General features: G+C 41.6%; 1 protein-coding gene across 1 annotated transcript; it reads right to left on the bottom strand.

Annotated features, from left to right (window-relative positions):
- Positions 1-243: 243 nt before the first annotated feature.
- LOC139722251 (uncharacterized) lies at positions 244-17,411 on the bottom strand. Its single transcript, XM_071633560.1, has 6 exons — positions 17,277-17,411; positions 6,228-6,433; positions 4,453-4,593; positions 2,587-2,679; positions 1,765-1,923; positions 244-390 (listed from the first exon to the last, which is right to left on the bottom strand). Exons 1-6 carry the CDS (start codon positions 17,299-17,301, stop codon positions 244-246), a joined length of 771 nt encoding a protein of 256 aa, XP_071489661.1. The 5' UTR covers positions 17,302-17,411.
- Between the last annotated feature and the right edge of the window lie 241 nt (positions 17,412-17,652).

Raw genomic sequence — 17,652 nt, 5'->3', positions numbered from 1 at the left:
ATGCCCGTTTTGAACAGTTTTGCATAACAAATATTTCAGCAAATGGTATATCATCCCGCTGCATCGCCCCTCCATGGTGAGCAAAATGATGAGACTCAAAACGGTCTCAACATTTTGGTCACTCTGGATGAGCAATTATGCAGCGCGTCATGTACTAGTACTTTCACGCATGCGCGCACCTTTGGCGGTGGTAATGGCGTAAGTGAAAGAAATCTGAGATGCCGCGAATTTAGAGCGTCCCTGCTAGACGTTGGGTAGCTGGGTCGGTTCGATCAGAATCTCGTTGATCCCTACCCACTGCGGCTGTGACACGGCGTACACGACGGCTCTTCCTACATCCTCCGGCTTCAGATACTTATTCGGGTCCACATCCTTGAATATTTCTGCGGCCTGGGGTAACGGGAAAGGAAGAGCCATGACAGTGATTTTTATACGGATAGAACATGTACTTACATAGATTAATCGATACTTATTATATACATGGACAAACTCATAAAACCATTATCCTAACTAAAAACACTTCCACATTGTTGAATTTGTGATGTTGTTCAAGAGTGGGTTTTATGGGAGTTTCTTTAAGCACTGTAAGAGAAATGTGAAGAAGTTATCAAATGTACTCATGAAAATGACAATCCAACATAATACTTAAAATGTATGTAAAATGTACCTTGGATTGAGAGGATGAACCTAGTTGAATATGTTTAAGTTTATCTTCACATGTTACAATTCAACAGAAAATGGCCAAGGATATCAAAGCACAGTCCCTGCTAGCCTGGCGAATCAAATACTATAAGCCTTCAGAAAATTGTCTTAATATGTTCAAGCTATAGTGCAAGTGAACTTCACTTTTACAGTGATATAATTAAAGGCACACACAGACCCGACATTCAAGAGGGCGCTATACGGCACTGTATGGATGCAACTGCCAGAGCAGGTTCCGAACGCACGAACGCACCAGATGCGTACGGTGAGTTTGTCTAATAATTGGCCGAAGTAATGCTAACCTCTCAGGTCGTCCATATTGATTCGGGAAGTAAGCACATGTGAGCAAATTGTGAAAGACTACTGAAACTGTTCAAAAGAGACCACACGCAGTCCAGTGATTGACGTTAATCTAATCAACTCCACATCGTCAATCTTTGTAACGAAGATGGCGTACATTGTCACACGCCATCGAACAATATCGTCTTGAATTCCTGGGTCCCGTTGCATAAAACTCTTTTAGCAACCTTAAAAAATTCAGGTTGGGATTTGCCCAACCTGAATTTTTTAAGGTTGCTAACCTAAGAATGTAAAATCCGTTGCATGAAAACTCTGGTTGGGAGCTTCCAACCGGAATTTTGTGATTTCAACCGGAAAAAAATCCGGTTGGAGTTTTATGCAACGGGCCACTGGTTCTTGTGCCTATAAAACCGCACCGGTCATGTTCTACGACGTATATAGATCTATACACCCAAACAGAGTCACTCATCATCTCCTTTTATCTTATCGACGTCAACGGTCTTGACATGGCCTTTCGGTCTGACAAGCATATTGTATAAAAGGTCGTGCAGCGTCGTAACGGTAATATTAATGTCCAATTTTCGTGAAAATGGTGTCATAAGATGTGCGAGACTTGAAAATAAAAAGTCAGCGAGCGGCGCGGTCAAAAAGTTTGCGCGGCAGAACAGTCGCGAAAAATGTCGAGGGAGGTTAATTCAACCCCCTCCCCTCGCCCTTTGAGGGTTAAGACACATTAGCGCATTGGACAGGTTTTAAAGTTACCTCTTCGTCTACGCTGTCAGCACCAAAATTGGAAGTGACGTCACCTGGCTGTATACAGGTGATCCTAATCCCGTGGTCTTTGACCTCCATGCGAAGAGACCGAGAGACGCCCTCAACGAAGAATTTGGTGCCTGTGTAGACAGCCAAACCCGGGAAGGCCTGTGGTGGAATGCGCCATCGATTACGCAATAACAATGATAAATGAAATAATAACAATAACCATTATCAAAAGATGCATGATGTTTTTTTGCAAGAAAATTACCACCACTGACAATTAATAATCTCGTTCAACGCAAAATGAGAATAACTTGGAATGATTTCATAAATGGAAGATCTACGACAGCGGCGCCGTCTTGAGATTAAATGCTTACCCTTAATACGTGACAACGGATCATTTCGACAATGTAGAACTACACTATTCTGTTTAGTTTCAAGGCAAAATTATCGACATCTATTTAAGCTAGCTCCTTCTCGTCAAAATGTGTCATCCAACTCGTCTGGTGTATGTTATCAGTCGGTCCGTGACGTCCTGAGAAACATCGGGTAAGCTTTGATGCTGCCACGGACAAAGAAGACATTAAAATGGAAACATTGCAATGTGAGTGTTTTATTACAGAATGCACTTGGCAGAGGTTTGTTTCATGGAATTTTTTTTTCACAAACTTAGTGGCAGGGCAGCAATATTTCAATTGTTGTTCACACAGCAAATAATTGATCAGCTTTGCGCACGGTCGTTTCCGCCTATATAATTATGCTAACGTCTATGCAAGTTGTAAATATTATGTTGATGACGTATAGATGTTTGATAAGTCGCCTGCTTACCACTCTCCCGGCATCTGATGATATATTCACGATGTGTCCTTTCTTTCGTGCCATCATTCCAGGGAGCACGGCACCTATGCCATTCAGAACCCCCTGTTCGGTGTGGGAGGAAACCGAAATCAAAATGTGAATTTTTATCTCTTCCAATTCTGATAAAACAACAACATTCTCGATTGGTCCAAAGTAGAGTTGCGCTCACTGATTTTTTTCCTTGCATCCAATTAGATATAATGATAAAACTGGTTGTTCATGAATCAGACAAGTTTATTTCAAGGCATCAGAGAAATAATCACCACAACAATTTCTCATTATTGCACCCTCTCCTGATTATAAAATCTAGTGGGGAGGAAATATGAATTCAAATGGTATGAAAGAACAATGCTCACCCGCGTAACTGCTCTTATACAGTAGTAGCTGAGTAGAACAAAGTACTAAACAAAATAATTACCTTACCGGGCTTTCTTCTCGTTATTTCTTATAATTTTATTGTATTCATTTTTGAGGGGGCGTATCATTCAAGATCTAGTACAGTATACACATTGTCCATTCTCAAATTGCGAATTCAATGGCCGATTTTACTTTGTCTCGGTGTGTTACATCGTGTTCTTGTCATGAAATCTCTAATGTAAAGTTACTTATATCTGTCTTTTTTTTCCGTGTAGCGCTCTATACCACTGATGAACATTTTGTAAGAAGAATTATTTTTCTATAGCATTATTGGGTATTGTTATGCACGATAATGCAAATATATTCAAACCGAAGGCATGACAAAAGAAGAAGTCGGGCGGAAGCTCCATGGTCTAGCGGATAAGATGAATGTCCGGTGATCAGGAGGTCATAGGTCCGAATCCTGCTTGAGTATGTATGCCCATGAGTTTTTGTTTTTGTTGTAGAAAAAAAATAACCGCCTTCAACACGTACAGACATGGATCCGGCCGACGCCAACCAAATCATAGACAAAAGGATTCGGGAGAGCCAGGGGAGTTCACTCTATCAACTGGACGCCACGATAACATCCAAGATGGGCTCATTTCAGCAGAAGATATATTACAATCAGCGAGAGCTTAGCGACGTACAAATTATAGCTAAGATAGAGGAGATGAGCAAAGACGAATACAGATTTCGGGAGCGTGGAAACGCGAAGAACAATACAAAGTCAACGTAATGCTGGCCAGAAAGCTAAAAGAGGCCGACATCATCCTAGAAGGAGAAGGAGAGACGGCAAGAGCAGAAGCAAATCAGCGGATAAACGAAGGTATTCAGATTTATTGACCAGAGACAGAACTTGATCAAGATGGCTGACAGCTTTGAGTCTGGACGGCTGACCGTACACAAGAACACGAAGAATTCTCCTGGCCGAGGATTCCGACGACGAAAAGCGAATCACGAGAGCGGAGTCGAGAGCGCGGGAAAAGAGGAATTCAAATCCGATATTTCTCTATTACTGAATTTGACAAGAAATGCAAAGACCATAGTACCGGTTCCATGCACTCCGTCATGGGACCGTTGATACAATTACGATCCAGAGAGTGTTTTAAATGTGTCAACACCAGCCAATTGGAAGGCTCCTATCAAGATTACGCAAAAGGCTCGCGAGAAAGTGACATTTTTAGCGTAGAACGTTTGAATAGCTTTCGTCTTTCAGAGTCGACGTCATACAACTATATATTCTGTTTATACTGACGCCTCGGATTTAGGCTATGGTGGATTCATAGATGGAAGGGAAGACTTTGGTCTGAATCAGAAATGCACCAGAGCTCCCCTTTTGAGGGAGTCATTGTCCTCATCGTTCTAAGAAAAACAAAACAATAACAAATAAGAGTGAAACGCGCAAAAGGTAAGTATGTATTTAATCAGTTTACACACCTTGCAGTTGATGTCTACAGTCCGTTCCCAGTTATCTTCGTGCAGGTTCTTCATGAGTTCCATGTAGCCTATCCCGGCATTGTTGACAAGTACATCAACTGGTCCCAGCTGTTCTTCCGCTGTCTTTATGAGATCCTTCACCTGTAGACCACAACATGATTGCTCTCTTTTTAATGTGGCTCTATTAACCGGGAGTGATGTCGACAAAAACAGAGGAAAGTCGCCATAAACGAACAAGAAAAGTGCTTGAATAGAACAAAGCAATACATTAGAGCATGAGAAAGATTAAACCTCTTGTATAAACCGAGCCATAGCATTTTTGTGATACAACGATATTATATACCTGTACTGCAATGTATTTGGATGTTTGCAACTATTTTGATATGGCGTTGGACCAGCATTATGATGAATATGTTGATCTGCACCATACCATTCACCCTGCCCCGAAGGGCATGCTATCGATAGTTTTCACCCATTCCAAAGCAAAATTTATTTTTCTGTCAAATTTAAAACGCGGCATTGCTACAGGTAAAATGGATCTTCATATATTACAATATGTTCAAATAGAGAGATATAACTTCTTAACACTCTCCTATGAATTGAGGTATACCATATATGTATTGTCCAGAAAAAAGCAGCCAAAGCTTGGACTTTACCGATAAAAAAAAAATATTGCATCTCGTACAGAAAACAGACATTGACGTGTGAAATACTGCTTCATTTTTTTTTCTTCTCAAGATGACGGGAAAACAGCGGGGCAAGACAGGTAATGATGTCCTATAATATTCAGTCTCTTTCTTGTTGAAACAGTAGTTGCGTTCAGACGGTGATTCGTAACCTCGAAGATTTGTCTTTGAGGATAAGCTCGTGTAGACGCACTCGATATTAAGCTTACTTGAAGTTAACTTGAAGATAAGAGCCATGAGATATCCACGAGGACCCTCACTCATAGTAACCATCGTGTAGACACAATGATCAACGAACGTGTAGATAAGCGCGAACTCTTTAGCTTCCAGGTCAACCTCCCGAATAAGAAATCATGGACAGTGCCTCTCATACTGGGGTCATAGCGAACTTTCTTCCATACTATAGGAAATTTTATCATCGAGTGGGACTGGGGCTTATCCTCTTACTTGCGTGGGCAGGGGCTTATCCTCTAAGACAAGTTACCCCCCAAGGGCAAGCTTCGTCGTGTGAAAGCGCGTCGTATAAGGGGCCAGAACTTATCTTCAAAGATAGCTTATCCTCTAGGTTAAAGGGTCACCGTCTGAACGTAACTGAACTCGAGGATGAATGCCCGTAATTTGGGTCAGATTACAATGGTGAATACAATGGATGACAGAAGAGCTGCTTCGTATGTCTACAGCTGAATAATGTCGTGATTGTTTGGATATTTTTTAGTGCACCACAACATGCCATATTGGATTTTCCCTCCCTTTTCGAACAGGGTATTTTCATTGTCATCTTTGTCTAGCACACTGTATGCCAACTCATACTTCACCAGTATTCAGCTGTCAAGTCAAAAAAAAAAATATGGTGGGTGAATAAACAAGTAGCGAGGAAACTCATAGGAGAGAAAAAGAAAAGCTACAAATTGGAACCTAGAAAAGATGGTGGGAAACGGAAATAAAGAATCAACAGAAACTACATGTACATAGATGACAGAGAAGAAGAGAGAAATACCACAGACAAAGCGATAGAAGAACACGAAGAAGGAGTAGGAGGAAGAGAGAAGACAGATTAGATCACTCTGAAAGTCGTTAATGACGTCACACCTGTTGCCTGACGGTGACATCAGTCTTAACAATGATGGTCTTGTGGCCTCCATCCTGGTCAAGGCTCTCCTTCACTTCTGCCAGTTTGTCCTCCCGCCTGGCAGCCAGGCAGACCGATGCTCCGGCTCGCGCTACCTCCTTTGCGATACCAACACCGATCCCACTTGAGGCTCCCGTTATTACGACAACCTTGCCCTTGAGCGCATCTGCCGTGAAATGAGATGGATGTAGGCCTACTTATAATTGTTGAAAAATCAACAATACACCCAGCATGAGAAAAAAAAAGCCCTTAAAAAACTAAAAGGTCCTTTAATGACTATTCGATCAAAGAAGACCCGATTCGATCGCTTTCCTTGTCTGATTGAAATAAATGGCAAGAATGGATTAAAGGAAAAGTCCAACTTCATATACAGTCATGTGGATTGAGTGAATGCAGCAGTATTAGTGGAACACATCAGTGAAAGTTCGATTAAAATCGGACGATCCGTTCAAAAGTTACGAATTCTTAAAGTATCTGTACAATCACTGCTGGATGAGAAGACTACTACATGTAGTGTATGATGTCACCCCCATGCGTAGAACGATATTAGAAAAACATAAAGATTGTTTTAATGAAAAAAGCGCACATTTCCTCAACTTGTAACTGACGTATGTTCAGGGTAATATAATTCCCCCTGCCTTCTGAAAGAGGCAAGTCAGGTGTTCTTCTACTATGCAAGAAAAGTGAAAATATGTCGAATTTTCTTCGTACTTTCTTCTATCGTGCTATATACTGTGACATTGCAAGCTGTAGCAGTCTTCTCATCTAGCAGTGACTGAGCAGAAACTTGAAAAATTCATAACTTCTGAACGGATTGTCCAATATTATTTTCCTCAAACCTGTGTTCTACTCACTGCTGCATTCACTCAATCCACGTTGTCTATGAAGGTGAACTTGTCGAGATAGATAATTAATACAGCTGTATCAGTTAGTGTTGTGCACACAGGTGCACCTGTCGTCTGCTTGTACACTCGCACGAACGCATGCGTATACTGTGCGAGCACTTGTATATCAGACAGGGCTGCCGTAACGACACTTGTTTTCAACTAATATATTGGGCTCATAAGCTCAGTAGCATAAATCGCACCTAAAAAGGCGCAATCTTAGCATGAAATTGCGAGCTACATTGTTGAAACTATTTGGGAAGCTTGCTCTATAATAGGATCAGTGATTACACAAGAAAACATCAATACAATTTACTTTTAAAGAAGTAGCTCTGGATCTGAGGAGCGCTACTATAGGTTTTTCAGTCATTTTATGTATCATATTCATGTCCATGTCTTGAGAACGTTTACACAACCCTAATATATGATAATTCCACCCCAAGGCTCGCCAGAATAGTAACGATATTGTCTTTACAAGTGGGCGAAATCATTCATACCTGCAGAGGAAATGAGATGAAAATCTAGCCAATGACGCACCTTCTTATAGCAAGTGAAAATGCATCCCAAACACGTGTTTGGATCATTAGCAAGTTTGCTTTAATCAATGTATCGGTGACAAAACGTATTAGCTAACGGCGCGGCGTCTAACCAGTTTTATAACGCCAAACTTTATATTCTGGTGCTCTTCTGAAGATAGTAGCACGCACCATTTTTACTACTAGTGTACTTACTCTGAAGCCATACTATATCAAGGAGCTCTTTGGCTCTACTCACTTGCTGCAGAAGATAGCATCGTATTCTGCCAAAGTAAGGCGTGAGCCAAGGCGTGGTATCCTCGTTTCGCTATTAAAGACGGTACTAAGTATCCTATAAAGATGCACAATCCGACAAATCTTGCGCGTATAGTGTTCTACTGATGACCAATGCGAGTGGTGACCGTTACATTATGTAAGGTCCCTCTATATTCAGCAGTGGGTTCTTAACTTGAAGTTGAGCGGAACACCCACAGATCTCAGTGTTTGCACATGTACAGCTCGTGATCCATTGCCAATGACGATACGCATGGACGGGGAGAGGGAAAGGGCTCAACAATACAACTCGATCGGTCATAGTCTGCTTTTATGCGAGAGGTCACTTTGTGCGGATGGCCAAACCAGCACGGTCTGACCAGGGAGGTGGCCACCTCCCTGGTCTGACCATGGAGTTACTGTAGCTCCATGGTCTGACTCAGTAGGTACCCAGCGACTTTTTTTTTTTTTGATGTTTCAGTCATTCCAAACCCAATTTTCATCAAATAAACTTTGAATTCCTCTTAAAATGGTATGCTCTGTACTATTTCATAAGTGTTTTCTTGGTATCTCGCAAAAAACTTTCTTCATTTTTCTTTGGTTATTAACTATATGGAGTGAGTCTGGACATAATGAATTTAAGGCAGCCCAAGGGAGGGGGGGGGGGGGGGGGGGGTTAAACCACCGAAACCCCTCCACCCCCTAGATCCGCCACTGTGCATGCATGTTATGTGGCTGAGATTGCATTGTCTTTTCTACATACAACAGACTTAAAATGCAATAAAGGGCATGAAAGGTTTTTACATAATAAAACTCGATGTTATTTTGGGGGTCATCTGTTTTTACGAGCCCGACATCGAAGAGTCATACAACCCACGAGTTCCACAGTAAAAAAGATCCATGAGTCATACAGCCCGTGAGCTCGACACAAGGCAAATAAGGTCCACGAGTCCGACACTACATTTTAGTGTAGACAAAAAAGGCAGATGAGTCAGCACACCTGGGGCATGTTTCATCAACGTTTGTCAGCGCTGGCAACTTGAATCACCATAGTAACAGTCAGTGACCAGAGCATCTCAGCCAATCAAAACCAAGGATTTTGCTGAAATTATCAGCGCTGACAAACGTTGATGAAACAACGCCCCCCCCCCCCCCCCGCAAACGAGGCCTACGAGTTCAACACTGTGTATCAAAAAAAGCTCCGTCACCAATGTAATGTGGTCTCGTGTTTTTGTTTGTTTTTGTTTGTTTTGTTTTTGTTGTTTTGTTGTTGTTTTTGTTGTTTGTTTGTTTGTTTGTTTGTTTTTTTGCTTTAGTGTCAAACTCGTGAGTCTTCCTGGAATTGGACTTATGGATCTTACAGTATATGCCTACAAAGTGTCGAGCTCGTGGGATGTATTGACTCGTGCGCTGTATGATCGTGACTCGTGGGCTGATATTCGTATGGGCAGTATGACTCGTGTGTGTTGGACTCATGAGCGCACCCATTCATGGTCTCTGTACACTATTTTTTAAATGATTCACCGTTCTGACTCTTACGATTTTCAGCATCATTTTTTAATTATTCATTTTCTCATTACGCATGTATGCGTTAAGTGCTATAGCCTATACATACAATATGAATTCGTTTGTTGTTGTTTTTATGCCTCCGCCATGAAGTGGTGCCGGAGGCATATGTTTTCGGGTTGTCCGTCCGTCCGTTCTTCCGTCCGTCCGTAATGAATTTTGTGGACAGCGTAACTAAAAAACATTTTGAGGTATCCTGATGAAACTTGGCGTATTAGGGGGTGAAGTTGTGCCTATCAACTTTTGGGTGCACATGCTCAAGGTCAAAGGTCAAAAGGTCAAGGTCAAATGCTTATTTATACAATTTCATTATTTCCCCCATATCTATGAAATGCTTGAAGATATTTTCTTGAAACTTAGTGTATACATGTATTACCCAATTAAGATTCTCCGGTGAAAGTTTGGGGTCATGAGGTCAAAAGGTCAAAGGTCAAAGGTCAAGTAAAATGTTAAAAATTTCACTTTTTTCTCTGTATCTTGGAAATTGTTCAAGGTATCTTCATGGAACACTATATGCATGTACTGACTGGCAGTTGTTATCTAGGGAATTTGGGGTTCATGGGGTCAAAGATCAGGGGTCAAAGGTCAAGGGCAATACTTCCAAATTTTACTATTTTCCTTATATTTATGCAATGCCAGCAGGATTACTTTTTTTTAACTTGATGTATGCATGTAGAACCCAATAGAGATTCTCAGGGATTTTTTTTTTTTTTACCAAGAAGGTCAAAGATCAAGTAAAAGTGCTGAACTTACTTCTTTCTCCATACCTCGGAAGTGGCTCAAGTTCTGGCTCAAGTTATCTTGAAACTTATGTTCTGCCTAACAGTGATTCTCTTATAAATCAAAGGCTAGATGAAATTGATAACAATTTACTGTTTAATACAGAAATTTGCACTTTTTCTCCATACCTTGAAAATTACTCAGTGCCTAAACTTATGAAAGGGTCAAAGTCAAGTTAAAGTTCTCAAATCACCAAATACATGCTCTCCTATTCATCCAATTAAACATAGGTCAAGGAAGGTGAACATTCAATACATTTGTGACAAACATGTCATTTTGATATTTTGCCAATTTTGTGAAAATTTATCACACATTGTCCACCATGTACTATAGATCTATTACGAGAATCATGCTTAGGAGCGACATTTCTAGTTTTTTAATCTGTTTCAGCTCTGTCACTGCAGTATTTCCCGAAGGTCGTTGTCGTGCAAGACGGAACTTCGCCCGAATGCTGGGCCAGAATGGAAGTACAAAACTCACTCTTGTAGACATTTATATGATCAACGTGAAATAATGTGCCAACCCTATTTCACCACGCATTTACATCCGTGACAGCTCTCAAAATGAAATGGTAAATCTAACATTTCAAATATTGTCACTCTTCCAACCTTTAAATGCCACACTATAAATGTTGTATCCATGCGGTGCCAGGTAAAAATGGCAGAGGTAAAAATGGCAGAGGTAAAAATGGCAGGGGTAAAAGTGGCAGAGGTAAAAATGGCAGAGGTAAAAATGGCAAGGGTAAAAATGGCAGAGGTAAAAATGGCAGAGGTAAAATGGCAGAGGTAAAAATGGCAGTGGTAAAAATGGCAGAGGTAAAAATGGCAGGGGTAAAAATGGCAGAGGTAAAAATGGCAGGGGTAAAAATGGCAGAGGTAGAAATGGCAGAGGTAAAAATGGCAGTGGTAAAAATGGCAGGGGTAAAAATGGCAGGGGTAAAAATGGCAGGGGTAAAAATGGCAGAGGTAAAAATGGCAGAGGTAAAAATGGCAGAGATAGAAATGGCAGAGGTAAAAATGGCAGTGGTAAAAATGGCAGCTGGGTAAAAATGGCAGGGGTAAAAATGGCAGAGGTAAAAATGGCAGGGGTAAAAATGGCAGGGGTAAAAATGGCAGGGGTAAAAATGGTAGAGGTAAAAATGGCAGAGATAAAAATGGCAGAGGTAAAAATGGCAGTGGTAAAAATGGCAGGGGTAAAAATGGCAGAGGTAAAAATGGCAGAGGTAAAAATGGCAGAGATAAAAATGGCAGAGGTAAAAATGGCAGGGGTAAAAATGGAAGAGGTAAAAATGGAACAGGTAAAAATGGCAGAGGTAAATATGGCAGAGGTAAAAATGGCAGGGGTAAAAATGGCAGAGGTAAAAATGGCAGAGGTAAAAATGGTAGGGGTAAAAATGGCAGAGGTAAAAACGGCAGAGGTAAAAATGGCAGCGGTAAAAATGGCAGAGGTAAATAATTATGTGGTAAAAATGTCAGAGGTAAAGTTGTCAGTGGTCGAAATGTCAGTGGTCAAAATGCTAGAGGTAAAAATGCCACTGATAAAAATTTAGTCGTTGAAAAAAATGTGAGAGGACGAGGTAAAAGTGACAGAGATTTTTTTCCTTCATGTTTCTGACACCTTTCTCGCAATACGCGCTTTTCGTGCCTTCTTCTCCTGAAATAAAGCACGGGGAGACCGGGGAGAAATGGGACACGGGGAGAAATATGGGACACTCATGTAACTTGAAAAACGCTCGGCCAGTCAACAATCCAATTATATCAGTAAAAAGATGAGCCTCGGTACACCTGAAAATGGACATATCAACCACTATACAGCTCTACAGGTATCTTGTCAGTAAAATATCAAACTCACTTTAGATCTCGTAGGTCCTATACTATCTTAATAAGTATTTTTAAAAGCGTGCAAACTACTGAAAATAAAATTGCTTGATAACAGACATGCAGGTATGAAAAATGATATTTTTGGCACGGATCTTTTACTGTTTCCATTTGGTTTCCGTTACCACTGGGAGAAATTTCGAGATTTTTGTTTTTGCGCCATGTGATACTTGAACAATGTAATAAAATATTTTGCAAAAGCTTATTTGTTTTTGCGCCATGTGATACTTGAACAATGTAATAAAATATTTTGCAAAAGCTTATTTGTTTTTGCGCCGTATAATACTTGAACAATGTAATAAGATATTTTGCAAGAGCTTACTTATGTCTGCCGATACATCTGCTGTAGTTTGTTTTTTGCGTTTTGTATTTTTATTTCTACATTATGCCGTGATCAGGCCTTGTGAGATAAATAGGCTCCTACGAAACCTAAATGTGAGAAAATAATATTGAACAGGTGAAAAATTAGCGGTTTGCTTCGACTATGTCTCCTTCACTCCTTTACACTAAACAGTTCAAGAAATGAAAAATAATGACAATATACTAGCCTGGACGTGAGCGGAATTCGTTTGTGTAAGAGTGTGTATGTGAGAGTATGTATATCTGCGTATATGTTTATACCAAAAATGGGTTTGTGTGTGTGTGTGTGTGTGTGTGTGTGTGTGTGTGTGTGATAACTTCATTGGGCGAAACAACGTAGGATTAAACTGTTTAAGGGCTTTGCAGCATTGTTGGAACCCCCTTATAATGATAGGTAATAATAACAGTAATAATAATAATAATAATAATGATAATAATGATAATAATAACAATACTGAATAATAAAATAATTTCCCATAGGACTACTAGGCTCTTAGCGGTTTTATTATTTCTCTGCACACAGACAGATCACGCCACTGCACTTGAATCAAACCCAGAATGCTGAGAGTGCTCTAATCTCTTTAAAACATAATTCATTCAATATTCTTCAAACCTGCAATTTGGATTTGAAAATTCGATAAATACAGTTTGCTCTGGCTAGGTTATCATTCAAAACCTCTTCATACGTTTATATCTCACGAAATCGCTCTCATTATACTTCTGACATTGTACTTCTGCCATTTTTACCTCTGCCATTATTACCTCTGCCATTTTTACCTCTTCCGTTTCTACCTCTGCCATTTTTACCCCTGCCATTTTTACCTCTGCCATTTGTACCCCTGCCATTTTTACCTCTGCCATTTTTACCTCTGCTATTTTTACCTCTGCCATTTTTACCCCTGCCATTTTTACCCCTGCCATTTTTACCTCTGCCATTTTTACCTCTGCCATTTCTACCTCTGCCATTTTTACCTCTGCCATTTTTACCCCTGACATTTTTACCTCTGCCATTTTTACCCCTGCCATTTTTACCTCTGCCATTTTTACCCCTGCCATTTTTACCCCTGCCATTTTTTATCCTGCCATTTTTACCTCTGCCATTTTTACCTCTGCCATTTTTACCCCTGCCATTTTTACCTCTGCCATTTTTACACCGAACCATTCATGCAGGGGCGGCGCAGCCGTGGGGGCCGTGGGGGCTCGGACCCCCACACTTTTTGTGCACCATACAAAGGAATACATAAGGTCTCATCACTTTGGGTCCCCACGGTCTTTTTTAAACCCGGAAGTACGTAAGTGGCACTAAAATGGGAGGGGAGGGAATGAGCTGAGGACCTTTTTTTTGTGTTTTTTGTTTTTTGTTTTGTTTTGTTTTTTGTTTTTTTTTTTTTGTTTTTTTTTTTTTGCTTGGTAGCTCATGAAACCCGGAAGTCGGCCCCCACACTTTTGAAAACAGTGCGCCGGCCCTGTCATGTCTACGTGCACGTTTTCATTTTTAGAGTGAGATCATGAAGCTACAGTGGTTTGTAGCTTCATGGTGTGAAGGATTAAATTTTAAAGTCGTTTCATAGCAATAATGACGTCCTCTTTACTATGGTTGTCTACTTTCATTTTGTTTCTGCAAAAATATAAAGATTGTACCCCACAATAAAATCGACATTTTCCAGTTGCGAATATCTTTTAATGAATTCCTTTTTTAAACATCGAAATACAATATTGTCCACGGCTGTTTCATTACAAACTCTATAAGGACCTTGAAGAAAACTGAAAACCCTCTATGACAGAAACCGAGGCCAATCGAATACACCGAAGTCCGTTTTACCCGACCCACGGGGTAATGTCTAACGGACCTACGCTCCAAAATATTTGGATTACCATTAAATTTCAAGAAAACTGGGGGGATTCTGAAGAAAGTTACCAAGGGCCTTTATAGTTCCAACCAAACCCTATGCTGTAACCAGGGGGGAAAAATCATCTCGGGGCATTTTGTTGTAGTTTAACACAGAAACATAACGAGCCCGCTCAGTTCGGTGATGTGTTTGACCATTCTTTCCCCTATAGGCCTATACGCTATCTGAATATCTTTGTGCATGGGCATGCAGATGGGATCTAAAAACCCGTTTAAAGGCCGCACCCCCTCCACAAAAAAATAAAATAAAAATAAAAGAAATCTCATGATAATGTTTGTGAACGCCACGTCCTGTTCACCAGCACAATTTTCAACTCTTCTATGACTTTCAAAATATCATTTTCATAGCCCCTTTTCAAACATCAGGAGCCTAAAGACAGAGGGAGAAATGTTAGGCCCTATGGAGAAAAAACACACAAACACATATTTCAAAAGAAATATCCAAGTGAAAAGTCGAACACATCCCCTTACTGTTTTGCTTTGCTTGTATGTTTGTTGCAAGTGTGTGTGTGTGTGTGTGTGTGTGTGTTTGTTAGTTTGTGTGTTTGTTGTTGTTTTGTTTTTGTTTTTGGGTATACATGCTGTAAAGTGTGCGTGTGGGGGGGGGGCGAGTTATTCAGTCCTCAAAACGACACTTTTGATATTTCAGATTACAGAATATCTAAGTAGGCCCTACCAATTACTAGTAAGTAATAGGCATGCTAACATGTTTCAGTTTCTCTATACGCTGCTCTTATTAAGACGACTAAATATCATAGCCAATGTGCCCCGGCAGGATGCACATAAAAATGATAAAAACACAATGGCGGATCCAGAGGGGGTTAGTGCACAATGGCAGAGACTCCAACTCTCCCGTTTTCGACGGGAGATCTCCCGCCGAAAACCCATTTTTGCCAAATCTCCCGTTCTCCCGTTTGAGATTTAATTCCTCCCGCCCAGGCTCAATGTCTCCCGTTGGAAAGGATTTCTTACTTATTGCTATCGTATGTTGCAAAAAGAAGCCTTCTGTGCGAAAAGTTCAGAGACCATCAGCAAGAAATACACCATAACTTTGTCGACTTCAAGAAAGCCTTCGACAGGGTATGGAGGAAGGCACTATGGTACACAATGCGGAAATATAACATTAGTCCAAAACTGATCCAACTTTGTTAGTCGCTGTATGAAAATGCCACTAATGCAGTAATGTATGACAGTAGGACTCTGGAATGGCTCCAAACCAACGTTGGTGTCAGGCAGGGATGCATTCTCTCGCCAACCCTCTTCAACCTCTTTCTGGAACAGATCATGATGGAAGCACTCGAAGATTTTGAGGGCACAGTCGCAATCGCGGGAAGGCCAATCAGCAATCTGAGATTCGCTGATGACATTGACCTTGTTGCTGGAAATAGGGAAGAGCTAGCAGAGCTGACTACGCGGCTAGACACTGCTGCCCGCCGATACGGCATGGAAATTAGTCACAAGAAAAGTAAGATAATGACGACTTCAAACAGAATAAACAAGATGACGAAGCACAGCTAGGAGATATGGGGGGACGGGCATGCGCTAGAGGAAGTCCACCAATTCAAATACTTGGGCGCCATGATGAATGAGGAGGCCACTTCAACAACAGAAATAAAGACACGAATGGCCATGGCGACTGCTCAGTTGGCCAAGTTGAACCATGTCCGGAGAAGCAGAGAGGTGAGAGAGAAAACAAAGATTGAGCTGATGAAGGCACTGGTGACCTCGATAGCCCTATATTATAATGGATGCGAGTAATGGACGCTAAGCAAAATCTAGAGAAGAAAATAGCCGCTTTCGAGATGAGATGTTTCCGTCGATTACTCGGAATACGTTGGCACGATCACCGCACCAATGCATCAGTGCTGGAAGAGATCAGGGGGAAAGTTGGGGATTATGAACCACTGCTGGACACAATGAAGAGAAGGAAGATGCAATGGTTCGGACATGTCACTCGACGGCCAGGCACACTAGCGCATATGGTAATGCATGGTCGGGTGGATGGGCGACGAGCTCAAGGAAGACCAAGAAGGAATTGGGTGGATGATGTGAGGAGATGGGCGGAGAAACCGGTGGAAATCTGTGTGAGAATGGCGGAGGATAAGGAAGCAAGGAGTAAGGACATCTCGGTGCCCCAACGGCAGAACTGCTACGGGTGTGACCTGACCTGACCTCCCTTAATACGGAATTCCTTGATCCGCCCCTGTAACAGGCCGACGGTCAGGGTGTACTTTTGGCTCGCTATACTCGCTCACGTACACATTGGTGTCATGATAGTAGATGTTACCAGGCGAACTTTGAGTCCTGACCAATCAAACCTATTCTGCACTTCACCCTCCTCCTCCTCCCCCCTCCCCCCAAGCCACCATGTGCACTACATTAATATACTATGTGTACCCGGACTCGCTACCCGGACTACAAAGTAGTATACACCAGTGGCGGATCCAGAGGGGGCGCACCGGTCGCGCGCCCCCTCTTTATTTTTGTTTAAAACAAAAGAAATAAAAAGAAAAATGCGCCCCCTTTAATTTTGCAAAGGCGCCTCCCCTTTACAGAATTCCTGGATCCGCCACTGTACACTGTTAGAAATGATACTTCACTCACGCACGTTTGAACCATGGAGACACATGCCAGAAACGAAGCTGACTGAATCCGAACATTGCCGCCAATCAATGGCGTAAAATTAGGTTCGACAAAAGCATGGTTCTTCGAAGCATGCACACTATATACACTAAGCAAAGGCGGTCATGTCCTCTAAATCTATTGCGACCACACAACCCTCTTGGTGAAAATATTCGGCTCAGTCGACATGACAGGTGTCAGAGTTTGAACATGCTGAACATACCAGATCTCCCTGTCGATGAAGCCATTGCAGTATTGTCCCCCTCAGGCAGCTCTACCCTCAAAAGTCCTGAAGAGTCCCACAATCAATATCCGTACAGCAATGTCGGCGTCTACCGTACCAGGGAGGTTACCCGCCTAGCCTATCAGCTCAGCAGGGATAGGATATCACATCCGATCCCTCGTACACAGCAACTTGCATGCAAGGGTCATGAACTGCGATATGCCTGAACGGGCCGCGTGTTTTTTTTTAGACGGCACAGATTGGGGAAACTAAAAATCTATCGGGGACCCTATCCCTAAACCTAACCCTAATCCTAATCCTAACCCTAACCATCAAACCCTAACCCTAACCCTAACCCTAACCCCAACCCTAACCC

This window comes from Diadema antillarum, unplaced genomic scaffold, assembly GCF_040938485.1.
Source record: "Diadema antillarum isolate AM-2024a unplaced genomic scaffold, OU_Dant_1.0 scf00000162, whole genome shotgun sequence".
In the NCBI taxonomy this organism is placed as follows: Eukaryota; Metazoa; Echinodermata; class Echinoidea; order Diadematoida; family Diadematidae; genus Diadema; species Diadema antillarum.
Note: the sequence above shows the minus strand (reverse complement) of the source record. Positions and strands in the feature narration are given on the sequence as shown.

Bases quoted from the DNA above. Each gene is read 5' to 3' on its own strand.
- LOC139722251 (XM_071633560.1), bottom strand. From the start codon at position 17,301: ATGGCTTCATCGACAGGGAGATCTG. The intron at 6,434-17,276 runs GTATGTTCAGCA...ATTTCACGGCAG, and splicing joins TTCATCGACAGGGAGATCTG to ATGCGCTCAAGGGCAAGGTT. The intron at 391-1,764 runs GTAACTTTAAAA...CCGTTACCCCAG, and splicing joins CTGACAGCGTAGACGAAGAG to GCCGCAGAAATATTCAAGGA.